Here is a 20866-nt window from a genome sequence, read left to right as displayed (position 1 = left end):
TTTTTTGTCATCATCAGTAACTTAGGCAAATGCTCACCATGAGAGGGAATATTTGTGGCTTTTCACCGTGGTTGTGTAACAACATGAGCAGCTGGCACAGGCGAATAGGACAGATGCCCTCGTGTGCATATGGTCTCCAACTTCCTGTATACTGCCAACTAAACAGCTGCCTGCGGGCAAGAGGGACAAACTGTAGGCAGTGACAGACTATTATCTGATCGCTCATGAAAATAATCACACATCAGACAGTTGACTCTTCATTCAGATGGCTGCATTTATTCATTTAGCCTTGAGTATCATCACTGCATGCCTCGTTTTAAATTCTAATCTCGATTCTAGCTGCAAACCTCCAGCTCATCCACCCCTACATGAGCTGTCTCAAACTTACACTGAGTCGCAAATCAGCTCATTAAAGAAGTGACGGCGTCCTCCCTGCACTCCCTGAGGTCAAGTCTAACCTTAAAGCTGACTCTTACAAAAATACAAGAACACTCACATGTAGCAGATACTGGGAATACATCCAACTTGTATTATCTTCATCAGAATCCAAACTGTTGAAATGAATTATATGTTCTTTACGTGGATAAAAGCTTAATGTGCCTTATACATAAAAAAAAAGGAAAAGGAGAAACAGACGAGTCAAATACAATGAGTCAGTCTACACTGTACCTGTTGTTGTAGTAGGTATAAAATGTAAAAATAATAACACTGAATGTATGAAAATAAAGACAAACGAAAAAAAGGTACAAAGTAAAATAACAAACAAAGAAACCAAAGAAATGTTTGGATAATCTTGGGAGTATTCAATAAATCAAAGTATTGTTCTCGTTGGCATTTCTTCCAGGCATAATTGCATTAACCAGCTGTGGGGCCATAGGGCAAAAACAAGCTGTCCCCTCCCCTCACTGAACAGGTGGAGCACACTAAATAGCAAGTTTATTTTTCCTTAAGGCTTTCTGTTAAACAACACTTTGGTAAAAAATTCTATAATATTACATTGTAGTTTTTTTTTTTTTTTTTCGTTGAGTTGATCTGCATTATTTATTTTGGTTCTGTTATTAATATCTCTCTCTCTCTCTCTCTCTCTCTCTCTCTCTCTCTCTCTCTCTCTCTCTCTCTCTCTGTAAGGTCCACCTCCAGAATGGCAGACTCATCTCTCAATCAACATTATTGGACTGTACCAACTTGAACTGAGGAGAGGGGTGATCTAGTGTAGGTTTCAATACATTTTGCTGTTGCTTTCTGTTGTAAGTTCACTTGTAAATATATTGTAGATAAGTTTCACAGCTATTTTTGTAAGTAGAATGGTTGGACATTATATAAGAGTTGAGGGAATTGTTTTGTTGTTTTTGTTGTTGTTGTTGTTGTTGTTGTTGTTGTTGTTGTTGTGAACATGGAGCTCTTCATTTCACCAGCCTTTACACTTCAGTGCTGTTGGTCACCATCCTTTGTATCCAATACTTACTGACCCCTGACCCCCTGGCCCTGTTTGTCTATAGGCCCAAATATGTAAAAACACTGTCCACATCTGTACATTCAGAGAAAATGCACTAAAAAACATCAATTTTATATAATGCTACAGCCCACACACCCACCTGCAGAGCAGCTTCAGACCACAGCAAAGTTGTTAAATACAATAAACAGTGATGATAGTGTTTATCTCTAATAGGTGAGAGAGAGAGAGTTATCCTTGCCAACAGGTAGGACCAGTGTGTGTGTGTGTGTGTGTGTGTGTGTGTGTGTGTGTGTGTGTGTGGGGGTTGTATTTGCATAGTCTGAAATATATACAAAACAAGCCTACAGTTTGAGTGTGTTCATTTTACTACCTGGGCACACAATGGATTAATTTAATAGGATCACTGAGGTGTGATGCCATGAAGGTGGACAACTCCATTTGAGGAAAAGTTGAGAATAATCCTGAGAGAAAGACTTGACTAATGTAGAAACAGATGAGAAAACACATCTATATACAGAAACACACATACACAAACACACACACACATAGGCTAAAAACTCATTCTACTTTTATGATGGGTCAGATTCCTCTCAGGGAGGAGTTTCTTGCCTCTCTGAGCCAATCAGGACAAGCGGAAACAGGTCAGGTAGGCGAAGAGGACCTCAGAGAGAGCGCAGGCAGGGCAGAGCAGCCACGCACACCAGGAGGTAAGAGAGCACACACACATTCACACACTAACACACACACACACACACACACACCTTTAACTCTGTGTGATGACAGTTCCCCTCTAAGGATGTACATCAGTGTATACATGTAGATATACCAGCATACCACTTCTGTGTGTGTATGAGTGTGTGCGTGTGTGTTTAAGTGAGTGTCAGAGCAGAAATAGGGCAGTGCCATTTTAGTCACTAACATTAGGAGGAGTGTTTTGAGGACTCAAGTGACTCTGTTTGATGCAGCACAAAATGACTTATACGTATACATGCCACTATAAACAGTGTGGATATATAAGCAGTTTTGTTTTTGAGTACTTTATGCTTAAATGTTGCATTTTTTGAATGAAGTTTGGTCTAGCAGTTAAATTATTTCCCTCACTGGAACATCTTACTGTAATTTTAGCTTGAAAACCTTACAAAGGTGTTCAAATCAGGAATTATATTCATCATTTGTGAATATCATATACGCTTTGGTCTTGCAAGATAAACTATTTTAGTCATCGGAACGTTTAACTGTAACTCTAGTGTAAAAACCTTAAAAAGATGTTAAAAGTAAAGAGATTTCAGGCGCTCGGTGCTACTTTTTGACAATGTTTTGGTCCGTCACTCTGCGTGTCCATGTGTGTCTAAGAGTGTGTGTGGATAGAAAGCAGGTCCCTTCTGTGTATCACTCTTCTATTTATAGTTAGAACAAATCCCAGATATGAGAGGAATCCTTCCACCACTTACGAGGCAGGGAGAGAGAGAAAGAGGGAGGGGGGCGGAGAGAAGAAGAAAGGAGAAAGTAAAAGAGAGCGAGATGGAGAGCAGAGAGGAAACAAGTGTGTGAGAGATGGATAGAAAGTGTTATTGAACAAGTGAGAGAAGTCCTAGCGTGTTTAAAATCAAGCATTAGACCATAACGTTTTGTGTCACCAACAGGTAAGGTTGGCTTTGTTTATGTGTGTATGTGTGTGTGTGTGTGTGTGTGTGTGTGTGTGTGTGTGTGTTTGAATGTGGGTAGATTTCGGCCATTACTGTAATATCATTCATTCATTTTGTAGTTTTAAAAAGGAACAGTCTGTGTTTGGCAATTTAGAAATAGATTTGAACTCATATTTGGGTTTGTTTTGAACAAAGCATTGAGTTAGTCAAATTTGTGCAAAAAGTAACTTTTTTTCTTTTTCTGAAAGGCTAATGCTGGCAATATTCTATATTTTTCTTATTGTCATCAAATCCAATAAAAAGATTAAAACCAACATTGAATTAGTCCCTCTTTCAATATTTTCCAACATTGCCTTCCAGACCCAATTCCCATTAGTTCCAACTGAAGTGTGAATCTTCAAAGTAGTTTACCTTTTTGGGAAAGATGCTCATAGAATGACACCACTCTAATGTCGGTGCAATAAACAGGAAGCTAGAGCCAGGAGATGATCGGCTTAGTTTAGCCAACACTGACTATGCTTGGCTAGCTGTTTCCCCCTGCTTCCAGTCTGTATGCTAAGCTAAGCTAATCGCCTGCTGAAGCTGTACTTTGGCGCATGCAGAGTGAGAGATGCTGACTTTGGGGTGTTAACTTCAGGATGCTAAAAAGCTAACAATGGAAATGCTAACATGCTAATGTTAAAACAGATTATCTTTGGGCTCACCATCTTAGTTTAGCCTGCTAGCATGCTAATATTTGCAAATTAGCTAAGAGCTTTCACTCTGAACCAAAAATGTTAACCTCATGGTGGCTACTGTAAAAACAATATTGCCAGCCTTATCATTATTAATAAATCACAAACAAAATAAATCATATTTCTCTAGTCATTCATTTCATGCCACTGTGTGTGCAGCTGCAGCTTTCTAAACATGCCCTCTTGTTGATATTCTAGGAATATATTCATAAAGTCAGACATGCACACACACTCACAGACACACACAGTGTCCCTCAAAGAGCCTTTTTGTTAGGCGTCTGCACAGAGGTTTTAATGTTTGAAGATTTAAATACCTTAAAATATAAGGAATTATTACTGTACCTGTGATTATGAGTGTGTGCGTGTGTGTGTGTGTGTGTGTGTGTGAGTGAGAGAGAGAGAGAGAGAGAGAGAGAGAGAGAGAGAGAGAGAGAGAGAGAGAGAGAGAGAGAGAGAGAGAGATAGTGTGTGCACTTACACTATGTGTAAAAGTGAAAGGGTTTGTGAGGCTTTGCATTGTGTCGTCAGGGGGGAGCTGCTAATCATACTGTAAATATCATCCCGTTGTATAAGTGTGTAGGCTATGTCTGTGTCTGTGGTTGTGTATTTTGGGGTGCCCAGGCTTTTGCTCTCATGTCAAGGACTGTATGTTGTTGCACAAACAGCACCCTAGTAACAGTATCTAAGAGCTGCCTTCGAACAACGCAGCAGCAGCAGCAGGAGCAGCCAGAGGGCCTGGGACTTACTCTGTTTCTTTGGTGCTCTGCTCTGCTCTAAACCACTCGTAGATAACATAAACAGGCCATGGAAACTTCTACAATTAGGAAGTACTTGGGTTAGTGTTGATCTGTGGGACAGCAAAAAGAGAGGGAGCAAGTAGAAACTAACAGAAAACAAGCTGAGGTGAAATGAGGAAGAAAGGGACACAGTGTAGAACCATTTTGTTTATTTCTAATAGCTAGTTCTAGAAGATACTTTGTGCAGGATTGTTATATTTTATAATTTTGAAGATAATCTAGATTGTATTTGTCAGAGAGGAGTAACCTCAGCAGAATCCAGAATTTAGACCATTAGGGGACATCGAAAACATCATAGGTACTGTGTCGCCTGTCAAGCTTGTGTTTTTGCCCGGCACATACAGTATATACTTTACATGATGGCTGATTGAGATTGCACTTGAAATTCTTAGCAATTCTTGAAACAACAGGTCCTTGAATCCAGGCTGGCAGACAAGATCAGGCTTCTCATTTCTAGCTGGGAACCTACGGTGGCCGACAGGGGCAAACGCACTGCAACTTAATGAAACACACGCAAATAGACAAAACACAAGCAAATTAAGAAAATATCTTCATAAATTTGACAACACATGCGCAGCATTTAGCAAACGCGCTGCAAATACATGCAACACAACCAAATACACAAATGCGCTGCAAATACAGAAACGATGCAAAAAGAAAAGCACACAACCTAAAAAAAACAGAAACGATGCAAAAGAAAAGCACACAATCCCCGATAAACAAATGCAACAAAATAAAAAACACTGCATATTACACAACGGAAGTTCTCCAGGCCTCTAGGGGGAGCGCTAAGTGGAACAGCTTGATTTTCGACCCCCACGGGGAGAGAGCGCTCTGCCTTTTTATTACCACGAGTTTACAGACACGTCTCTGCTGATTGGGTATCACCTGTGACCTGAGCCAATAAACTAGAGACACACCCACCAAACGAGAGAAAACATATCTCAAACATAGACTTAAGTCTATGATCTCAAAGCAGTTGCACACCGCTCTGAGATTGAACGTGCCCCGGTCTCTCTCTCTCTCTCTCTCTCTCAGTGGGGTCGAAAATCAAGCTGTTCCACTTAGCGCTCCCTCTAGAGGTCTGGAGAACTTCTGTTGTGTAATCTGGATGCAGCGTTGTTTTTGTTGCATTTGTTTTCGGGGATTGTGTGCTTTTCTTTTTGCATCGTTTCTGTATTTGCAGCAAGTTTCTGTATTTGGTTGTGTTACGTGTATTTGCAGCGCGTGTGCTAAATGCTGCGCATGTGTTGTCAAATTAATGAAGGTGTTTTCTTAATTTGCTTGTGTTTTGTCTATTTGCGTGTGTTTCATTAAGTTGCAGTGCGTTTGCCCCTGTCTGCCACCGTAGGGAACCCTTGATTTTGCTGAAATGACAACTATTGCTGGCAATGTTAGCTCCATGAGTTGTCATTTTAACTTGCAGAACACCGGAGTTGCTGGTCTACCGCTGCCTCGATCAGTTAGTTAGTTTGTTGTGTGACTTTGGTGTTTTAATGGGTTAGTTCGGATTCCCCAAATGTCCCGCAATAACACAGACATACTAACCAATCGAGGCAGCGGCAGACCAGCAACTCCTGTGTTCTGAGAGGTAAAATTACTGTTTTTGTCAAAGGAGTCTAGCGGGTTTGAAGAGAGCATAGATGGATGGATAACGGCTTCAGTTCCCCAACGTAAAGGCGATGTTTGACGGCAAGGTAAAACAGTGATTTTTTTTCTGTTTCTCCAAACTGGGGGCCTGCCAGCCACCTTCTACTGTAGCTTATACACTTGCTAAGTGGAATAAGTACCTCATACAGCTCACTTCAAAATATCTTAACTATCCCTTTAAGCTAATATGCAGTAAACTTTAACAATATGTTATCCCAGAATTAGAGAGTTTGTGGTTTGTTGAAATTTAAATCAAAGCCAGTGTGATTAATAACCCCATTTAGAACCTGGCTGTCACTGTTGTTCCTGCTACGTAAAAGAAGGTGAAATCCATATAGACTGCCTACTTATCCTAACCATACATCACTATAATGAAAGTAATACATAGTAAATAATTACTAAATAAATACTAAAAAAGGTTCTTTCTCACACACTTGCTGAAATTGAGGCACTGTTGCACTTTTATTTTGATGTTTCCCACTGGCTCTCTCTCATGAATGATTCAGAGAACAGTTCCTCTACCTGCTTCTCTCTGTAAGAGTCGCTAAGCAACTGAAATGCTATCCCAGCCCTTTAAAACCACAGAAACAGTGTCCCATTGCCCCCGACATGCACACACACACACACACACACACGCACACGCACACACACACACACACACACACACACACACACACACACACACACACACACACACACACACACTGAAATACACACAGCTGAATGTCTGTGATCTGTGCTTCCTCCAGGTCAGTGGACTTACTGAGGAGATTATGTCCAAACCTTCGTCCAACGTTAAGGCCCTTCAGGTAAATGATTTTCATCTGTGTGCACAATAAGGTTTGGATGTGTATAAAACTTTATTTTCCTATTTTAAAAAAACATCATACATTTAGTTTACAACGAGAAAACAACACGAGCGAGGTATTGCAAGAATACAATTAGATAAAAGCTTCAACCGAATGGCATAATAACTTTTCATCCTGTTAAAAATAAAGATGACAGGAGTTTCCACATTAAAGTATTTATTGGTAAAGGCAAATACAGAGTTCAGACTGCATATACAGTATCAAGGCTTTGTTAGCGCAGACTTGTAGCGAGGCAAAGGATGAGGAGTTGACTGTATCACTGCGTGTTTGTAAATGTGTCTGTATTTGGGTTGTAATGGCTTTGTGCGTGCATGTCAGAGAGGGTTTCTTCCATCGTCTCTCTCTCTCTCGTTTCTCGTTGTGCTCATTTTCATGTCTAACCATGGGATAGGCATCTGGACAGGGGACGTTTTAAACACCAGTACAGTACAAACATGAGGTTTCCTCGTCTCAGCTTAAGTTCATCACAAACAAGAACAGCAGAACACATTTACATTATAAATAAGCAACGTTTCCATCTAAAAAACACTTTCTTAAAAGTTCCCATGTCTTATAGTTTTTATCTAATTTGTCTTTCAACATTTTCAAAAGTTTACCATATCTTCCTTACATACATTTTTAGACAGCTATTTGCTCCCATTTAATCAATACAGTATGAAAATCAATTATTATTGTTTTAGGTAATGCAGCTGCAAGCGGGAACTGGTTTTAAAACTCTCCCTGTTTGTTTAAGATATAATATTGAGATAGACTTTATTGTCCTAAATGGATGTCCTGGATATTGTTTAATGTGGCTGCCAAATATAAGATTAAAAGCCTTTCAAACACAAACATTATAAAGATTTTACATGATCCCATTTACGATGTCAATGTCTGCCACTTGTTTGCATTGTGGGTTGTATTTTCCGTTAATGTAGGTAGCACATGAAAAAAGCAACAAAACTAAAAGTATATATCTGCAATATGCTTTTCTTATTGTAAAAAAAAGGAATGGAAAACCAGCTGTCTGGAAGGCAGGAAATCAATTAAAACGCTAATCTTTTTTGTAAATTATTTTTTGGCTAAACTTAGGCACAAAAACCAGTATGGTCCTTTAACAAATGGCCTGTGCAGAACAATTTAACTTGGCTGATGGCTCTTATAGATCCCCCTTAAACTGGGCACTGTGTTTTATACCCAACAACTGTAAAAACAATAAAACAATCAACAGTGTTGGGTCGCTGCCATAACGGCTGTTAAGAGTCGACAAATGTACCCCACTAAACAGTTAAAGCAAAGTCTGTCTGAATTTTATTTTGCGCTGAATAAGAACTGATAGTAATAGATCGCTCTGATCAATGATGGCAAATTATCAGCTTGCTTTCATGTCTTGATCAAGGACACTGCAGCAGAGGGCTGTTTTTAAACGTAGAGGAGGTTTTGGTCTTCCATCCTTACTTATATAGACGTTGCCAATCCTCAGGAGGCTTCAAAATGAATAATCATTTAGTCAAACCCATGTCATTCAAAACTCCCGTAAAGTTTGTCGGATTGATCGTCACACAGCCAGTAACACTCTGTAGTAGGTCTGCAAAATGAATCGCAGGCAAGGCAAAATATGTGTCAAACCATTCTGAATTAAGTATTGTGGTGCCGCAGACACGTCCCAGCCTACAAATCCTATCCTACAGACTAAAGAAAACACTTTTTTTTTTTTTTTTCTTTTACATTTTTCAATGAAAATGAGAATAAGGACACAAACATTATCATTTCCTCCTATATCGTGAATCAGTCAAAATAATCGCAATAAGATATTTTCCTCATATCGTGCAGCCCTACTCTGTAGTTCCATCTCAGCCTCCTCCCAGATTAATAGCCACCGCCATCTTTTTATAGCTCCAAAAAGCAAGAGCAATAAAAGGTCCATTACATTTCCTCCAAACAGTCGTGCAGCACAAGTGAAGCATTTTGTGCCCAAATGTTTCCAGTGTAGATTCCAAAGTCCAGTATTTACTTCTCTGATACCTATCCTTCACTAACATTGCTCTGGCTGGATACTGTAGGCACCTTAAGTAGGGAGTTCAATCATTAGTGTGTGTAAACAGCATAAAAATGATAATTAAGAAGTGGTGGGAGTCCATTAACTGAAGTACTGTACTTATTTACTATTGCCACTTCATACTTTATACTCCATTACATTGATTTGACACTTATGGTTACTAGTTACTTTTCAGGTACAAAACACGTGATCAGCTTCTAAAATGTTTCATTGTTTTAAATGAAGTTACAGCATTAACAGAAAGTGTTAATCCATTGATCAATTATTTGAGCAGCTTGGACTCGAGATTTTCATCATCGTCATTTTATAGACTAAATGTTTAATCAGTTATTGTTTTTTTCGACAATGGAAACGATCATTTGTTGCAGCTGTACATTAAACTGCCAAATATTATATATAAAATACTTAAAATTAGCTCCATCACTTGCAATATGAGAATGTGTTGAACAGTAAACACTAATTTTGGAGTACTTTTACTTTTGATACTGTAATTGTGCTGCAGAGGCTGTTTGGAGAAGAAGGGGAGTAATCACATTTACTTTACATAACAGACATTTGAATGTATATTTTCTACTGATCCAGCCAGACATCCATTGGTTTACCATTCATGTCAGACTCTCGCGGGTTGCTAAAGTATGTTATTCATTACAGTGACCAACATCAAGTCTGCATACATTTTGACAAACTTCCATTATCGTTATGACTTTTCTTAACTTCTCAACTCTATGCTATCTAGTTTGCATTATGCAAATTGTAGGATCAAGTGTTTTTGGAGCTAAATAGAAACTAAAAGCATATCAGCATATCTCTGCCTCTGCTCCATCGATTTTGGACCATTCTTTCTTTAGATCCGTGTCCCCCAACTTTATGGTGCAATGCTGTATTGCTTGAGTGCCCCCTTTAAATAACTGAAACAAACACTGGTATGGCCCGTTAGTAATGCAGGGAGGTGTAGGTGGAATTACAGCACAGGGGCTGTTGTTTGAACAGAGTTAAAGGAAGAGTTCAAACTTTTAGGAATCCCCTTTCATGTTGAGGGTGACATAAAAAGATTGTCTTTCTCATCTCACTCTCAGCAAATAAGCATCTTTCCTAAAAGGTCAAACTATATTTCAAATATTCCTTTAATCTTTGGTTGAAATGTCAGAAAATGATTGCCGACAGCACGCTAAGCATAAGACAGTAAACGACCCCAGCCAAAGCAACATTACAGGGATACAAATCTGAGCAAACATGCTTCGAATGAGGCGATTTCTTCCAGAACTTTAAACCTTAATCTCTGAAAAAAATAAAACCCAGCGTCCTCTGTGACACACACCACACTCCCTCTCTGTACAGCTGTACAATATGATTATATATATATACATTACAGTACACTACAGTACAACGCAAAACTACACTACACATCAAATCCAAGTGACAGGACGTCGGGGGCAGGTAGCAGTTGGACATCAAGTTAGCAGACAGATCACTGAGCTGCATGTGTGTGTGTGTGTGTGTGTGTGTGTGTGTGTGTGTGTCCCAATTTCCATAAAGACACAACACCATTTTTAGGGACATGATGATAACAAGGAAATAGTGGTCATAATCAAAACAAGGGGTTTTGAGGAAACTGGTGTACATACACACATACACACACATGCAAAGACACAGAGACAGGAAATTTGTTGAATGTGTTGAAAGTATCTCATTGACTGTTCTTGCTGTCCATCAGGCTAATTTGAACATCCCGATGGGAGCTCTGCGTCCAGGGGCGGGACATCCTGTCAAGAGGAGAGAGGAGACAGTAGACACAGAAGAGGTAAGACAACACAGGAGACACAGACACACACACACACACACACACACACATACACACACAAACACAAAGAAAGTGAAAAAGTGAAAGCAAACATTTACCAGCAGGTTTCTGTAGCTTTATCAAATATAACAATGTCTTCGTGTGCAAACCAGAAGCACATTTCCATAACTTTAAGGTCTTTACTGTATATTCAAATTGTATTATGTTTTCCCTTCATATCACACATACAGTATGTGAAATAATATATATGTAATATAAGTAAGTGGAATATGTTAGGCTTGCAATGACCCACAAAACACACTTATGTGTACCGCCACACACTACTTTATTTCCATCACCATCCCCACCTTTACTCATAGCACTTCTGTGGTTCTACTGACCCCCGAGAGGGACAACACTGCCCTACAAACAGAGATAGCAGTAACTAAAAGAAAGGATGAATTTGACAAAAAAGGGTTTAAAGTTTCTTAAGGCTCAAAACCAGGTAGAAAAACTGTACATTTGATGCCCTTTTAGACACAAAAACCTGTAAACCTTCAGGTGGTCAGGGCCGAAAATTGTGGTTACAGCCATTCTGCTAAGCTAGGTTCATAATATTATCAACATGGTCCAACTGGAAAGGAAACTAGTTTGAAAGAGTTGATAAATGTAGCTTTAGCTTAGGCTAGCTGCAGCCATCTCACCAGCTAGCTTTAACTTAGCGGTTAGCGTTTTGTCTCTGCTGTCATGTTGCAAACTTTACATCATATTTTTTACTCAAATTGAATACTTCTATGGCATGATGAATATTTTTCAGGTAAACAACTGTCAAAAGGTCAGATTCTACTATCATAATAATGTATAGTTACTGCATTTTGGCTTTGCAGTGCAGAATAGCGCTGTGCTAACGCTTGCAGGTACTGTAGTTGTACAGGTAGGGAGAAGGGACATAAGACATTTGGAACATCTTGGTGGTAATGTAATACTAAGTGAACCTTAAAACGACAGTTTTGATGAAGTAACTGTAACTGAATAGATTTTTCAAATATTCAAAGAAGAATCACTGCAAACAAACACACATTAAATATAATATGGTATTTGATGTACAGAAAATGGTACAAGATTAGTGGATTTAAAGAACCATTAAACTATTTTCTACTTTTTCTACAATTATTTCCCACCTACCAAAATAATAATAATAATAATAATAATAATAATAATACTTCTGTTTGAATTGTTTTTCATCAGGCTCATTCACCAGACCAGCCCAGCGCTTCTGCCCAGACACCAGAGGAGAAGAAGGCGTTGCCGGGCGCGGTGAAACTGCCCGGTCCTGCTGTTAACCTATCAGAGCTGCAGAACGTCAAGAGTGAACTACGATGGGTCACTAAGGATTAACATGTAGGTGGTCATAGTCTTATGAACACCCCTGAATGTCCTCTTCCTCACGGTTTTATGTGTAAAAACGAAGAATAATTGGAAAATCAACCATTTTATTCTACACTTTCCTTATAACCTTTATTAAAAACAGGTATGATGTTATTTCATGGAATAAGAAAATATTTTTTCATTTTATATTGATTTGGTTTCAATACCTTCCACTTTCTTTGTGTTGGAATTCTAAACTCCGAAGTGTAAAATTTTGTGTTGTGGGAGCGCCAGATGTCACTTTTTTCGGATGTCCGTCACCTTCCACTTCCTTTGTGTAGGCATTCTAAACTCCGGTAAATCCAGACAGCTAGCCATCTATCTGCTATCTGTCCAATCTGAGTTTTCTGTCGCACGACTAAAACAACTTTTGAACGTACACATGTTCCACCAAAACAAGTTCCTTCCCGAGGCTATTTTGCAGAGGTACCGTTGCTCTGTCCGGCGCTTAGCACCGCCCAAGACGATTGTGATTGGTTTAAAGAAATGCCAATAAACCAGAGCACATTTTTCTCCCATCCCGGAATGCTGAGTAGACTAGCCAGACCAGCCTCGGCAGCGCTGTGGAGGAGGGTCTGGCAATGAGAGACTAGGGTCAGAGAGGTTAAAGAACTCCAATAACAAAAATCTAATTCTATATCTAATTAATAATAAATAGGCTACAACACATTAAAAAATAATTTACAATTTCCATTGTAATTTTTTGTAAATATACCATACTTTTAAAATAGATTGTAATATAAATCATTACCCCATTGTTCCTGCCTTGTTAATAAAAATACTACTGTATGCAATTATTAAATAGGTATTCAGTTAAAAAAATTTTTTTATTTAAAATGTATTAAGTCCCTCTTAAAAACAAAGTTATTACCCCCTTTTTCCAGAGTATTCTTACCTCGAGCTTTCATTAAAGTACCCGATGAGTATGACCCCAAACAAAAGTAATGTGTAGTGTTTTAATCATATTTTAAAGCAATGCTCATAAAATTATGAAAATGTATTAAGTATTAAAGTGATCAAACAATGTTAAGTATGTTTCTGAGCTGTTTAAGAGTATCTAGGACCCCAAACTGAACATTAGGGTTCAAATATGAAGACTTTTAGTCCAAAATAGGAATAAAGTATGCATTTTAATGATCCTTTGCTTCTTTTTAAAGGTTGAAAGTGTCAAAAACCTGAACATTTGTATACCTTGACAAAAGTAGGATTTTTTGAGAGGCTGTTGTATTTCATTAGATTTTACAGGTATATCTAACAGCTAATTTTTGTATCTGTTGTAATTATTTGGATACACCAAAATTCCCACTGATCTCTTGTGATGACCGCTTACTTGGAAATTTTTGATGTAGCTCTTTTGAGAGTTTTGCCGTGCTCACATGGCCGACTTTAAAGGGTCCAAAGAGAAAAATGCAAATCTGAACCAAACGACAGCAAGGGGTGAGAAAGAAAGCACAAAGATGAGTTCACAAACATAGTCACCGGTTCTTTGTGAATGATGCAAATCCAGAGTGTGAAAACAGAAAATAACTCTCATATGACAGATGACTGAATATATTTGGGGTTTGGACTGTTGGTGTAATGAAACAAGCTATGAAAATAGATCACCTTCTGCTGTGGGAAACAGGTGTTTGTAACTGTTCTTCTGACATTTTACAGACAAAACGACTGATTGATTTATAGAGAAAATTAATAATGAAAATAATCATTAGGGTTCATCAATAAGGGTTGCCCGATGGCACGGGGCAAGCAAAACGCCACGTCGGGCAAGTAAATATAACAACCCCCTTGCCCGTTCGGACATCATCGTATCGTAATCGTTTGATTTGAATGCTTTTTCAACATTTTTTGTCACATTTCTGATGTTTTTTCACAGGATTTTTTTTTCCCGTAGTTTGACAGTTTATTCTATTTTTTTAATGTTTTTTTCCCCCAACGCTTTTTTTGACGGCTTTTTAATGTTTTTTTTTTTTTTTTCCGACTTTTTTCCTCAAGAAAAAAAAAATTGTATAGGGGCCAGTACAAATTGACTTTGGGCAAGTAGAATTTTTTTTTTTTACTTGCCCGACCGGACAAGTGAAAAAAACCTTAGCGTTGAACCCTGATTAGTTACATACCTATAGATTAATCTGCTGATTGTTTCCTTGATTCATCCATCAATTGTTTGGTATGAGTAACGTCAGAAAGTAGAGAGAAATACTGTCAAAGTTAACCAAAGCCCATAATTCACTATTACTGTCATTTAAGACAAAGAAAAGCTGCAAATCCTGACATTTAGAGAAGCTGAAACCAGGAAACAATGATGAAAATGACTGAAAACTACTCATTCTGATTGTTTATTTCGACCGATTTAAAAATAATTAAAAAGAATAACAAAAAGGACGAAAATAAAGAAGAATAAAAAGAAATTCAACATAGCACACACTAGACCCATTCGAAAAGGGATAGGAAGGGGCCTGCAGGCTTGTCAAGTCCTACTAAGACAATGAATCATTATCAAAAGATAGTAGATTAATTTTCTGATTATGAACTACTGAACTAATCAATTAATCGACTATTCGTTTCAGCTGTAACTTCATACAAGGCTGGGTAGTTTTATCCTTTATAATCCTTCATATTCTAAAAGCTCTTCATCTGTTTTGTATGTTAAAATCTTCATTTGTAAAGTAACCGGAAAGTAAAGCTGTCATATTAATGTAGTGGAGTAACATAATCCCTCTGAAATGTAGTAGAAGTATAAAGTAGGAGAAAATGTAAATACTGAAGTAAAGTGCAAGTATTTAAAATATCTCCAACAGACACACACAATGTAAACACTAGATTACCAGTCTGCACGTCTACAATTTGATACAGTCACCTAAAACAGGCGACAGAGTTTTAAACTTACCTAACCTGCATGTTATTGTAATACTGGAGGAAACGACTTAGACACCGGGAGGATATGCAAACTGGATAATCCCTGGCTGGCCAGGTAGGGTTACACTTAGGATATATTTGCTGTAAAAGTGACAAAACTAACCTAGCCAGAGTCAGATTAAATCCTTCTTTGCATTTATATGTAAAACATTTTGCCTTAAATTTGCAGGAATATACTATACAGTATTACAGTATTATTTGAATTTACAGTAATATACTGGCTGCAGTGTAGTTCCCACCTTTTCCTTTTTTTCCCCCAAGATGCATTGGTATTAACAGTAAATAATGTACTTGTAATCTGTAACATTCACAGAGAGTAATGTAATATTATTATTTTCTCCCAGAATGCATTGCCATTTACAGTATGATCCTCTATAACAATAAAATAGTAAGGTACTGTGAGATTTTAGGTGTAAATTTACATCAAAGATATATCAAATATATATATATATATATATATATATATATATATATATATATATATATATATATATATATATAATATACACACACACACACACACACACACACTCTCTACTGGTCAAAAGTTTGGGGTCACTTAGAAATTTCCATTCCACTCCATTATAGACAGAATACCAGCTGAGATCAGTTGCATTGTTTTTTTTAATCAGGGCAGCAGTTTTCAGATTACATTATGTGCTTACATAATTGCAAAAGGGTTTTCGACTGTTGTAGAAAGAAGTGGCTGATCTTTAATGCAATATCTACATTCCCATTATCAGCAACCATTCATCCAATGTTCCAAAGGCATATTCTGTTTACTAATCTGATATCATTTTAAAAGGCTAACTGAGAAAACATTGGAGAACCCTATATATATATATATATATATATATATATATATAAAAGACATAATAACATAATGTCTAATAGTTTAGTGTCTCGCTATGTAAGTATGTAAAAAAATGAACTGCTAACAGTTTCTGTTTTGAATAACTTTAATGTGCTTAGGTTTGTAGAGATACCTATAAAGTCTCTCTACAAACGTAGTAACTGTGCAAAAAAAATCATTTTCTGTTCTATTCTAAATTCTATTAGACATTATGGTATTATGTCTTTGTGACAGAAAGATAAATGCTAAAATTCAGATCCTGGATGGTATCAATGAGACTCGTCTCCACAATAATGACTTGCAGTGGTCGGAGCTCGCCACAGGGGGTCACTGTGGGCTGTGCAGACTGTTTGGGTGAAACTGCGTGTGTGTGTGTGTTGATGCCACTGTGTGTGGGCAGGAGGGGTTGAGTCAGGCTCTATATTTATATTTTATAGAAGTGTGTGTTTGAAAAAAAAATGTGTGTGAGCACTGAGGGGTAGTCTTTGCTGTGACTTTCTCAGCAGGACACAGAAACCACAATATCCAAACACTGTGGCTGTTCTGCCCTGCCCAAACCATGTGGGTGTGCTGTGCAGAAGTCTTACTTACAAACCCGTTTCTCTGAGGCAGAAAAAATAATACTACATGCTTTTTATAAACAGGTTCACAGTGTGCATTTACACTGGGAAAATGATAAAATTACTTCAAAAGTCAGCAGTAGCAGCATACTTATTTCTGAGTGTGCTTTGGATAGACGCTATTTGTCCCACAATGCAATGCACAAAAAAAACTAGAGGAGCTACTCACAGCTTCAAAACAAAAAAATAAAGTGTTACATATCTAAGAAAACCATTTTGCTTACTCTTCAGAAAGTTTGACTGTTATTTCAAGGTTGCAGTTTGATTGATTTGTGTATTGTATACTACATGGTCAAAAGTATGTGGACACCTTAAAGTTTCACCCACTTTGTAGTCTATATCTACGACGTTCCACTTCCCAGATTGCTCCGGTGCCGCCGGATGTCCGTTACCTTCCGCTTTCTTTGTGTTGTAATTTTAAACCATGTGGATTTAGGATGACTATGGTTAACTCAGATCTCTGCAGGGTAAATCCAGACAGCTAGCTAGACTAATCTGAGTTTTTTTAATCAGGGCAGCAGTTTTCAGATTACATTATGTGCTTACATAATTGCAAAAGGGTTTTCGACTGTTGTAGAAAGAAGTGGCTGATCTTTAATGCAATATCTACATTCCCATTATCAGCAACCATTCATCCAATGTTCCAAAGGCATATTCTGTTTACTAATCTGATATCATTTTAAAAGGCTAACTGAGAAAACATTGGAGAACCCTATATATATATATATATATATATATATATATATATATATATATATATATATATATATATATATATATATATATATATATATATATATATATATAAAAGACATAATAACATAATGTCTAATAGTTTAGTGTCTCGCTATGTAAGGATGTAAAAAAATGAACTGCTAACAGTTTCTGTTTTGAATAACTTTAATGTGCTTAGGTTTGTAGAGATACCTATAAAGTCTCTCTACAAACGTAGTAACTGTGCAAAAAAAATCATTTTCTGTTCTATTCTAAATTCTATTAGACATTATGGTATTATGTCTTTGTGACAGAAAGATAAATGCTAAAATTCAGATCCTGGATGGTATCAATGAGACTCGTCTCCACAATAATGACTTGCAGTGGTCGGAGCTCGCCACAGGGGGTCACCTTAAAGTTTCACCCACTTTGTAGTCTATATCTACGACGTTCCACTTCCCAGATTGCTCCGGTGCCGCCGGATGTCCGTTACCTTCCGCTTTCTTTGTGTTGTAATTTTAAACCATGTGGATTTAGGATGACTATGGTTAACTCAGATCTCTGCAGGGTAAATCCAGACAGCTAGCTAGACTAATCTAATCTGAGTTTTTTTAATCAGGGCAGCAGTTTTCAGATTACATTATGTGCTTACATAATTGCAAAAGGGTTTTCGAAGGGTTTCCTAAATCCACAGAGTTTTCTGTTGCACGACTGAAACAACCTTTGAACGTACACGTTCCAACAAAACAAGTTCCTTCCCGAAGTTATTTAGCTGTGGCACCATGGCCCCGTCTGGCACTTAGCGCCGCCCAAGACGATTGTGATTGGTTTAAAGAAATGCCAATAAACCAGAGCACGTTTTTCCTTCCATCCCAGAATGCTGTGTTGACTAGCCAGACCCTTGTCTGCAGCGCTGTGGAGGAAGGTCTAGCAAAGCGAGACTACCCACTTTGTGACTTATCCCAAAACCTTGAGGGCATAAATGTGCTGCTACAACATTCTCCACTCTTCTAGTTTCAGGCTTTCTACCAGATTTTGGACCCTGGCTGTAGATGTACTCCCATTCAGCCACAAGAGCATTAGTGAGGTCCAACTTGTTGGACAGAGGTCTGGCTGAAGGTCTATGTCTGACTTACAGACAGTGGATGTTCCAGTTTAACCCAAAGGTGTAGGATGAGGTTGAGGGCAGGGCTCCCTGCAGGCCAGTCAAGTTCTTTATGGATCCGGCCTTGTGCACGGGGGCATTGCCATGTTGAAACAGGAAAGGGCCAAACACAAACTGTGGCCACAAAGTTGGAAGCCCACTATCGCCTCAAATACCTTAATGCTTCAATATCATTAAGATTTTTCCTTCATTGGAACGAGGGACTGTGAACTGGGCTGTCCACTTACTTTTGGCCACCTAATATATATATATATATATATATATATATATATATATATATACACTTTATGTGAGTATAAAATGAAAAAGTACAGTGTATCGATTTCTTGTACTGCAACTGCAATAACAGTGTGTGTATATATATATATATATATATATATATATATATATATATATATATACATACCTTACAATACAAGTACAATACAAGTACATACCTTTTACTGTCTTTTACAACCAAATTTTGAGCTAAAAATCTGATTTGGGAACCCACGTTGGGAAACTAAAAATAAAACAAAAACGTATAAAAGAGCAAGTATTTCCTTGTTTATTAATTCAAGAGTATAGAATGTCTTTCTAACATAGATGCAGGCTAGCCCATTTCAACTTTAAGGGTCAGTGAAGTTAACTAACACATAATGTAATATGGGACAGCATCATTTTGAATCTAGCAAAGGATTTATATTATTAGCTTCCCTCTCAATCCGTTGTACTTTTCACTGAGCTTTAGTGTAACATTACTTAACCAGCAGAACAGTTGCTCCTTGGTTCCATCCACTGATGTTTAACTTGAAGCCTGAAGACCTGCACTACCTTCTGAGAAGTGTTTGTATGACTAAAACTTGAGTGTTTGAGATGGAAATGAACAGAAAATGTGTCAGACAGTGAGGGGAGATCACGCCATAGAGAAACAGAAATGGAAAAAGGTCAAGAGTGAGATAAGTACAGAGAAAAACCAGGTGATAGATCAACCAGATCTTATATATAAGGCTGCCTCAGTGAATACAGTGACCTGGCCTTCTTCCTGCTGTCTCTCAAGGGGTGAGCCGCTCTGAGACCCGCTGATACCAGACAGTGAAAATCCCTCACAGCGTCTTTATCTTTCTCTTTCCTCCAGGATCCCCAGCCAGGCGGAGAGGAAGGCGAATAATCTTCATAGACACAGACTTCAGTCCACTGCCACCGAAGACTAAGCAAACCACAAACTAATCCTAACATGTTTGGAAACAATAACAGCTTTCTGTGAAGCCAACGTCTGCAGAAAATGTTCAGCACTTAACCAAAACCACCAAGAAGCAGGCATCCATAAACTCTCTCTTTCTATCAGTACGCTAATAGGTCAAAGCACCACGAAAAATCCGTGGAGATTGTTTTATCACTAAATCTAAATTATGATTAGTACAAAAAGTGAAGTACTGTTTAGATATTCTGGCTTGTTTCTGCTGCAGATAAGACTCCACTTTACTTTTTTAGTTTTAGAAGTAAGTGAGTTGTGTTGCAATAACGGCATATTCTTTGCTTTTTTTTTTAGTTATTTGGAGTATTATTAAGTCTGAAGTAGCTGGTTTAGAAGGATATTTGTTGACAATTGACATACATTTCACAACAAAACTGTGATGCCCCTTCTGATTCTGTGAAGACGCGTCTTTTTCCATACTGTCCAAACTGTTCAGCACTGATTTATACTAATACTTTCTATTAAATGATTAAATCACAACAATTTGCAATGTTGCGATGGCATCTAAGTTCAACTGTTTTACTTTTTTTGGTTTGGGGATTATAATGTTTTACGTGTTTTAATGTTAGGATTCCCAGAAACTGGTAGCTTCAGGAAAATGTTGCAATAAATCAAGATGGTTCTAAAAAAATCGCACACTGTTCTACTCATTACTGGCTACACGTGCTATTATGGAATAGTATTTAAATGTTATATATGTTTTATTTTTATTTTTAGCCATTCTAGCAGCATGGCACTATGGCCTGGCATAGCCAGACTAATTTCGCAAATGCTTATTTGTCAGAGCAAATGAAACACAAGCTTGCAGATTTGTCTGGTTTCCAGGCCAGCGTGGCGCCATGGAGGGACACGTTGGTCCACCACTTTGGTCCAGAATGGAATATCTCAACAACTGTTGGATGTATTGCCATGGAATTTAGGACAGATATTGAAGGTTACCAAAGGATGAATTGTACCAACTTTGGT

The 20866-nt window shown here is 37.9% G+C and overlaps 1 protein-coding gene across 4 annotated transcripts; it reads left to right on the top strand.

Moving 5' to 3' along the window:
• Nucleotides 1–2075: 2075 nt before the first annotated feature.
• On the top strand, nucleotides 2076–20533 carry smpx (small muscle protein X-linked). 4 transcript variants are annotated; one of them, XM_031297665.2, is made up of 6 exons: nucleotides 2973–3099; nucleotides 6249–6330; nucleotides 7033–7092; nucleotides 10905–10991; nucleotides 12219–12371; nucleotides 19781–20533. In XM_031297665.2, the coding sequence occupies exons 2-5, from the start codon at nucleotides 6316–6318 to the stop codon at nucleotides 12366–12368; spliced, it is 312 nt and encodes a 103-aa protein (XP_031153525.1). In that variant the 5' UTR covers nucleotides 2973–3099; nucleotides 6249–6315; the 3' UTR covers nucleotides 12369–12371; nucleotides 19781–20533. The 4 variants fall into 4 exon arrangements, with proteins under 4 accessions (XP_031153527.1, XP_031153524.1, XP_031153526.1 ...); XM_031297667.2 differs by lacking the exons at nucleotides 2973–3099; nucleotides 6249–6330 and adding an exon at nucleotides 2076–2163; XM_031297664.2 differs by lacking the exons at nucleotides 2973–3099; nucleotides 6249–6330 and adding an exon at nucleotides 2506–2571.
• The last annotated feature ends 333 nt before the right edge of the window (nucleotides 20534–20866 follow it).

This window comes from Sander lucioperca, chromosome 23 (genome assembly GCF_008315115.2).
Source record: "Sander lucioperca isolate FBNREF2018 chromosome 23, SLUC_FBN_1.2, whole genome shotgun sequence".
Lineage (NCBI taxonomy): Eukaryota > Metazoa > Chordata > Actinopteri > Perciformes > Percidae > Sander > Sander lucioperca.
This window is presented reverse-complemented; position numbering and strand designations above follow the sequence as displayed.